Source organism: Gymnogyps californianus, chromosome 1, assembly GCF_018139145.2.
Source record: "Gymnogyps californianus isolate 813 chromosome 1, ASM1813914v2, whole genome shotgun sequence".
NCBI classification, from domain to species: Eukaryota; Metazoa; Chordata; class Aves; order Accipitriformes; family Cathartidae; genus Gymnogyps; species Gymnogyps californianus.
The window spans coordinates 152,384,780-152,393,515 of NC_059471.1; the positions used below are offsets into that span (position 1 = coordinate 152,384,780).

At 38.6% G+C, this 8,736-nt stretch overlaps 1 protein-coding gene across 4 annotated transcripts in view; it reads left to right on the forward strand.

Moving 5' to 3' along the window:
- BICD1 (BICD cargo adaptor 1) overlaps window positions 1–8,518 on the forward strand; it is a 185,169-nt gene extending 176,651 nt beyond the window's left edge. For 2 of the 4 annotated variants that reach the window (XM_050900783.1, XM_050900774.1), the window contains 2 exons: window positions 1,033–1,108; window positions 7,648–7,769. In XM_050900783.1, coding sequence (XP_050756740.1) covers window positions 1,033–1,108; window positions 7,648–7,735 — 164 coding nt within the window. In that variant the 3' untranslated portion in view covers window positions 7,736–7,769. Of the gene's footprint in view, window positions 1–1,022; window positions 1,109–7,647 lie in introns of all 4 variants that reach the window. The other 2 variants (XM_050900791.1, XM_050900764.1) reach the window with 2 other exon arrangements.
- The last annotated feature ends 218 nt before the right edge of the window (window positions 8,519–8,736 follow it).

The following is an 8,736-nucleotide window of genomic DNA, read 5'->3' on the forward strand; positions in this document are numbered from 1 at the left end:
GTAACTCCTTTCCGCTGAAGAGTCAGGTTGAGAATCAGGTTGAAGCAGTCAGAGAGGATGATAGGTCTGCAAACCCTGCTGGAGACAAAAAGTAATCTCCAGTACTTTTCCAGATGGTCAGAATTTCACCCATAGATTTTAATGTTCGAAAGGACCCTGATGACTCTGTTATCTGACAATCTGGATCACACAGGCAGTGGAATGAAAGGCCAGACCGCTGCAGGGAAAATGAGCAAATCTTGAGATCTGGAAATCATGGTAGAAACTAGTGAGCTAGAAAGCAGGGTTGTCTTGTTCAACTACTTTCATGAAGTTCCACAAATATTACTGAGTTTAAAGCTGTCTTCATATGCCAAATGTCACAGTAAAAATGTAGCAACAAAGGATTATTTGGCTTTACTGTTATTTAATAAATTAAGAACTAGAATACAGCTTTGCAAGTGATTAATGTGGAAACTGCTTTGGCAGAGAATTGATAAAATAATCTAGACAGAATAATGAAAACTGACTGTATCAAGTTCTCCCTTTTCCCTACAAAAAACAATCTCACAAGCACTATTTAGAAGTTGCAAAGACTTTCTTGCAAGCTTTTTCTCGAAGGCCATAATGAGATGGCATCTGTAATTGTTGTTACATGGATGTAAGTTCTCTGGAGAAATTTTTAGTAGCTTTATTGACACTTTTTTTATTAGATGTAAGCAAAACAACTTTATCACCAGCAGAAGAATGAGAAGTACAAGGTTTAAACCCAGGTCCTGAATACAGCCCATTATTGCTGTCTGTTTAAACAAAAATTTGCCAATGCTAAGGGAAGACAAACAAAAAATGTCTCCACTGCTTCTTCTGAAAAGAAAAAAAAGGCAACAACTAATGTTATGACTATCAGAAAAAAGGTGTTTCTGTCAGATAAGGAACCAAGAACACATTCCTCACTAAATCTCTCCATCAGACGCGTAGCCTGTGTACTACTGTTACTAACCCCTTGCTCTGTAATCTCTCTGTATATATGTCTAATTTATCAGTTTCTTGTAGATTGTCAGCAGCCTGCTGCCTCCATACCGCCACACGGCTCACAAGTAGCCAGGGGGCCAGATTGCCAGACTGTCAGGTAAACTTAACTAACTCTCTTCTCTTTGCACATAGCTGCATGCACGTCTGCAACTCCCCTACTCTTCCTTGTACAAAAGCTCTTCCCTCCACTTCTTCACTAACAGCAAACTTTTAACAACTTGAGGAACAGTGATATTTTCTGCAGTGACAGCACAAACATGAGTCACAGCATTCACACACTTACATCCATGTAAAAATATGGAAAAGAATGTAAAGTTGGATCTTGCAGTCCTCATTCGGTCTTTTTATGCAGACAGTTTCTCAATGATGTGAAAATTGTAATGATTTTATTTTGTTGCTAGATAAATTTACGTAAACGGGGGACTTTTAATTTTAGGGGTAGGTGTAGGCTTCTCTTTTTGTAAGATGGTATTTTAAAGGCATTTGTGAGATTTTAGCAGACACTTTTCAGAAAGCTCTCCCTGACCTGGAAACTCGGACCCACCACAGTCAGTTCTTAATCTTGTTGTTAAAAGTAAACTCCTGGTGTCCTTGCTCACAGGTGGTGCAAAGGCTAAATCATGCTTCTGAGGCGGTTGAATTAATCAAGGCACAAAACCAAACCAAAGCAAAAAGAGATTACGATACTTTTCTTTATCTGTTCACAGTATATTCTGTGCATATATTCACTTATGCCTATATTCTCATTTGAAATAGGTTACATTATTTTTAGACCTTAGCCTGATCTGTAGTGACCGAGTTGATCTATAGCCCTATATACAATGAAGCTATTTCCCATGCAGCGCCGAACTTCACATGCGTGGAAGTCTGCAGCGATGCCCACTGGGGAATGAGTGTGGTACAGCTTTCAGACCGCACATCAGGCACTGCTAAGCCCTAATTCTGCAAGTCACAGGGGGTCTCTTGGTGGTCTTGGAACAGCCGCTTCATTTGTGCCTCTCTTTTGTCGCCTATAAAGTGGAAGTATCATTAACTTCCTTACTATATACAGGTATTACAAAAATTTTATGGAGAAGTTGGTGAAAGCTCATTATAACTGATAAGTACCATTTATTGGTTTGCAGTTTGGAGTTTTACAGCACACTGAAAAAAGTTACTAGTTCCATTTAAAATCCTTAAAATCCCTGTGAAGTGGTTTCTGCTGTATTTTAGATGTTACAACAATTTGAGAATATCATTAGGTGCTTTGGATACATGGAAGTTTAATGCCAACAAGTCTTATTTTAACCTTATTTAATTTACCATCATAAACCCAAAGCCTATTCTGTTCCTTCCAGAGTAACTCTCCTGGTGGAGAATATGCTTTAATACCATCCCTCCCTAAATGCTAATAAACAATTGCTCCTGCAATTTTAAACATTCTTCTCAGAATGGAAGACTTACCTGAACTATCTTCCTCAGTTAGGAAGACCTCGTTAGCTACAACCAGAACTGGAAGCGTTGTTCAAGAGGCCTTTCTTGCCGTGTTTCCCAATCCAAACCATGGTATATGGAAAACAATGATGGTGATTAAAAATATGGTTAATATTTTAAAAAATTCAGATCCGTCATCCCACAAACTACACACACCTGTATATGTAGCTGAACTATTGACTTTCAAATGACTATTGGTTTCTACCACTAGATTAATACTCTTCTGGTGAAGTGAAAACAACGCACTATTTTTGATATATTAACACTGTTGCCCTGCTTGTCTCAGCCACATAGCTGCACAGCCTCGTAAAGCAGTGAAGCGTAACAACAGATTTAATGCAAGTCAGCAGGATGGCATAAGTTGCTGAGTGCTTTATTTAAAGTAATTGAAATCTAGAGTAAAATTTGAAGGCATTTAAAGAACCAGTTAGACTTACTGAGGTTCAGATTTTCTAAATCCAGCAGAGGAGGAAGACAGGAGCTTGTGCTGCCCTTCCTTGGCCTCTGACAGTCCCTCCTGGTATAGCATGTATGCCTTCAATCACATGGTCATGCCAAATAAGGCAGATTAAAGCTCTGCCCAGCCCTGAAGTCACCCATTTTATGAGAGGTATGCTTGTTTTTTAAGTCTCTAACATTACTCTTGCAGTAATGTGACCTCTCAGTGGCATTTCACCCAGGATTAAACAATAGCTTGTTAAGACTTGCAATTCACACAGATGTTTTCTGCATCCTGCAATATGTCTCATCATGTTCAAACTAGTTAATATGCCTGACCATAACACAGATAGATTCACTCTGAACTTTACCATCAAATACAGAGAGTTTTCCCTCATCCATTATCTATGCTGAATTTTAAGTGGGACTTGTGTAACTGGATTTTCTAGTAATTGTGATTCCAGTGCATAGACTTTGGTGAACCTCACTGGATAAGCTATAAACAGATTCAAGCCAAATGAAACTCCAGGACACATCTAGTCAATTTATTTAGCTATACATCCATCTGTCTTTTTGCTTAAGTCTGATTATTTCAACTGGAACCTGATCTGGAGAATCTGTGAGAACTTTTCTTAAGAGATTTTCTAAGTAAACTGATGCAACAGTGCATGAAAGTCTCGCTCTGCCTTCCATGTATCACCTCAATTTCTAGGTCCAGGAGTATGGGGCAAGCAACCAAATCTAGGCCTACCCTGAAAACTACTGGATGATGTTCGCCCTTCCTAGCATCTGTAGCTACCTGTCTGATGGACTATATTGGACAAGACTAAAATATTGCCATCATCCAATATTAAAAAGAGCATGTCTGTCTTTGGATCGTATTCAGGTTTCTGTTGAATGCAGTGAAAACCTCATTTTCATTATCAGAGGCCAAATTCTAGACCCAAGTTATCTATTAATAAAAACAAAAAACAAACCCCCAAAACCTGATACTGTAAATGAAATTAATATTAATTTTTAATAAGAAATAATGCTTTTATTTTGTATAAAATAGGAAATGAATTAAAAATAAGGTAAAATATTACTGCATGCAAAATGGTTGCATTCTGAAAATATCACTGGTCTGTTTATATTTTCCATTGCTGATTTGTTACAGTTACAATCAATGCCAGACAATATTGCATGCGAATGGCATCTTTAAGACAGAGAACAGAGTACTTACTTAATAACACCGAAGGGCTTTGCATGCTATTTTCCAATTGATTTTAGAAATACATGATTAGCATTTTGAGTGCTGGGGAAAAAAAGAGCTGCTTAAAAACAGACAATAATACTAACACAAAAAATGACACAGACTTCATTCATCAACTGAATGAATAGATTCCCCAAATGATACCGGCCTTTAAAGACAAGTTTACAAAAATGTCTATTAAACCCAAATGTTTTAAAAGCTGCACGTATCCCATGGAGGGAATGTAACAATGTTCTTCCTTATTCTCAGTTAATAGTCAAGAGCTTCAGGTTCTTCCATGTCTCTCTGTTGCTTTGTGTTATTAATCTCACCTGCCATCCTCTACTGCCCGCGACTGTCAGCTCCAGGGCCTGCTGCCATGATCACCTATACTGCCATAAAAAGCACACTGAATGCCATGTGTCACTTGCTGATTCTGATGTAATTTTTGTTTATATACTGCTACAGTAATCTGCATTAATGAACTGGATGTATTGTGTTTCTGAAGAGAGGATGGTATAAGAGTAGAGTTTTAGGAAAAGATTCAAACCTACAGGGACTGCAAGCGATGGGTGTATATATGTTGCCACAAAGGCACCTGATAACCTTGTAAATTTTTTTCTCTTCCTAATGCCCCTAATATTTAGTATTGGTTGAAAGGGGAATGGTGAGACAAAGTTTTATATTTCTTCTGTGCATAGAAGTGTGCGTGTATTTCAAAGTGAGAAGCAACGCAGAATTACCATGAAGAGAAAATGAATGTAATTCTAAGCACAGTGCTTCCTAATCTGAGCATAGTCTGCGATAGTTTGTATTACAGTATTTGCTGTCAGCGATAGTTTGTATTACAGTATTTGCTGTCAGGGCTGACTTTGTACTGAAGGTCATGCCAAAACATTATTATGGTTGTGCATATTTGTGTGGAGGAGAATCTCATGTGTCTCAAAGAGGTCCTCTTTCAGGCCATTGCTGTACGTAACTAGTCTTAACTGTGGCCATTTCCTCACCAGTCCTCTCCCTCAGAGCACGAACATCTTGTGTTGCTTATTTTTAAAGCTGCGAAGGAAGCCCCAAAAGACAAACACGTCTCTGCTAATGAGCAAGGAAAACGTCTGTCAAGTTTCTGTTCTTTTCTGACAATTACAGAAGTCCTTTGAAAAAAGAAATGGGGCAGCAAGGGAGGAGAGTAAGGCAGTCTTTGTAGGGTAACATGACCACCTCCTTGTTTGTCTTCCCCAAATGTGATGCTAAAGTTCTAATTCACTTTTATTTCTCTGAAGGACTTAAGACTAGTGCTTCTCCTAAGTCTATCTTGAAAACTTAGGAGGTGCTGAAGCCAGGAGCTGGCTCTTGATGAGTGGATAAGTTTGAGAGTAAATGCAGACCTTTTGGGTCCATCTGTAGTCACTCCTGACACAGACTCATTTGAGTGGAGTAGACAAAGATCTCACTCAGATCCCTCTTTAGATGCTGTATCTGCATCTGTATGTGGCAGAAGAAAAGGATAGTTACAGCCATGGAAAGAATTACTTAGAGAAGACAGGTTTGGTGTCTTCTCACAGTGTTTGATTAAACAAGTCCAACTGCTAAGCTTCAAGAAAATATTTTAGATTAAATATTTATGCCTAGGTGCTTAGAGTTAGACTAAATCTATATGTAAACTGAGGAGTCATAGTCCATAACACTAAACACTTTGGGACTGACCTACTCAGACAGCTGAGCACAAAGCAAAGCTTGTGAGGTCCTGAGCTTCTGTAGCCCACTCTCACCAGCCATTTTGCAATCAGAAAACTCACCTTCAGGAGCATTAATGTGAAACAGAATCTAACTTAAGACACGCAAGTCTATGATCTTCAAATAAGCCCAGAGGCGCAAGGACTGTAGCTCCTGCTGAATCGTAATACCTGTGGATTTGTGGTCATAGTCTCATAGGCTTCCCTGATTTGAAAATGTGGACGTTGCCATCTACTTTCTTAATGGCGATGGTGTACACTTGTTTCTGTCTTCAAGCAAGCGCAATGTCATTTCTTTGTTTCCCTAAGTAAATGCCGTATGTGGAACTACAGACATTTTCAGTACCACTGGCATTTCCAGTGGCAGATTTTCAAATACCTCTGGCATTTCAAATTGATTCATTTCCAGCAATAGACTAATTGCATTCCTTCAGCCAACACTCCAATAGTCTGTGCTGCAGAGATAATATGTAACAGCACGATTTCTAAAGAAGGAAAACGGTAAAGGCAAATTTTCTTGAAGACAGGGACATAAATGATTGTGCTTCATCATATATCACACTGTTGGGCTTGGAATAACTTCAAGACTGTAGAACATTTGAAGTATTAGGAAAAAACTTTTCCCAGACACATTAAAGAACTCTTTTTTGGTTTTTTTTTTATAAATTGCATTTATTTGCATTCTGTTTTGGTATCTTGTTTTGCCACATGCTTTCCTTGAAAGTTTAATGGCTGTCACTTAGCTTCACGTCAGCAGGATGAGCTCAAGTTCACCCTTTTAAAACAGGACAGGCCAAAGCTGAGGAATCATACGGGACTCACTTAAGCTGTGTCTGCGTTGCCTACTGCACTGTAGCATAGACTGCTGAGCTGCCTTTAAGTAAGCAAACCTGATTATCCGAAGCTTTTCTAGCAGGAGCACCCTGGAACTCTGCACCAAGAAGTGGGTTATGTTTGTGTTAGCTGCCCCTTATCTTTGTGCTGCTGCTGCTAGGCTGCTACTCCAGCCCCACCTGGGTTGCTGAAAGCTGGTTCAGACCTCTCTGCACTATATGACAGCGTACACTATAAATGCCTATTTAGAGGCTGAAGGGGTGAATGCTGTTATCAGACAAATTGTATGTGAAAAACAGTCAAATGACAAAAGTATATGACAGAATTGAAGAGGATTCAAACAGCACAAAACCAAAAGAAAACAAAACACAAAGAACTCCACCCTTTGGAAGTGTTGATTTCAAAATACGTAATGCTTATGTTGCCTGATGAGGAAGGTTACACCGTATTTGTACGAATGTACTAGTAAATAGGTCACATTCAGTAAGAGATCACGTTTTCACAGTGATGAAGCCTGATTTCCAGATTGGCACCGTCCTTCATTTCGAACAATTAATCAGTTGCATATAGAAAATCTTTAATGCTCCCATAAAGATGGCACCTGTATTTTGTCCTTCAAATTTGCTCCCCCATTTTGCACATGCATTCGTTTCTCCACACAGTATTTTTCCTCAAAGCACGCAAACAGCAATTGTGTACATGAACTGGCAAGCAGGATATCTGTGCCACTTCATGTATGCATCCAGGTGTCACTGAATGTGTGCACTGAGGATTTTCTTCATGTATACTGTGTATCTGAGGACACAGATTTAGAGATGAGGCTTCATCCCCTTTTGAAGTTTGTTTCCAGCCCTGTACTGTTTACGTGCATGTAAAAAATTTGTCGTGTATTTTAAGCACTTTTTCTCTTCTCTTTTTAATTTTCAGTCCTAATGCTCTTCCAGAAGAGCAGCCACATTCCAGCTCTCAGTGTGCCCCTCTCAACTGTCTCTCTAAGCCTCCTCCTTACCCCTAATCTTCATATGCAACGTAAGAGAAAATGCAAACAGAGTGGAGTTCATGCAACAAAGGTTGGGGTTGTTCCCAGCAAGCGGGTAGACAATCCTGCCTTGTTGCTGCATTGACAAGTCTGGATTCATATCCCCTGCTCTGGCGACTGAGGGAAGGTTGAGAAGAAGAACACAAAGCACAGAGCCCAACCTATCAAGAAGACTTTTTATGGTTCCTCTGATTGTATTCAAACTTTGCTATCACAACTAAAGTGTAGTGAAATTTAACATCTCGACAAAAATGTTCCTCCCAGCTGCTTGGCTTTACCTCTGAAATAATGAGAGACTTAAGCCAACATTAAAAAAAGTATGTTACAAAAATCCTACCCTCACATCCTCTAAGTTCAGCCATAGGAACCAGTTCAAATTTCCTTTAGTCATTAAGGGTGTGATATTTATTTCTTACTTTATTTGCACCAGAATTTTGTGTTTATAAAATAGTCTCTTTTTTTTTTGTGAGAGTTGTATTTAATTGATTTTATTTTTTAAAAACAAGCAGAAATAGCTTAAGTGAAGAATGACTGTGTTAATATTAAAAAGAGGCTTGTTGCATTGGCCAGCATATGGCCAATTTTTATTGCACAAAAATGTTGGAAATGGGTTGAATTGGAATGTTAACAATGACTGTATATTTTGCTGCTGCACTGATATTGTTTATGCACTTGGTTTTTTTAATTCCTATTACACTAGCTTCTGGTTTTGTTCTAGCTCTTCACTGAAAGATAATTATTAAGCCTAAGAAGGAGATGAAAGGATGATGTATTGATTTGTTTTCAGTTCTTTGCTTGTATTGTAATTATTTTTTTGCATTTCAGACAAGTAGATGAATTGGTGCTGTTTTTTGGGGTTACTTTCTATTTGGTATCTGAGAAAGAAAATCTAAAACAAGTAAAATGCTGTGTGCTAATTAAAACAATTCTTTCCTCCTGCTCCCATATTCAGGATACTAGCTCGAGGCCTTACCGTG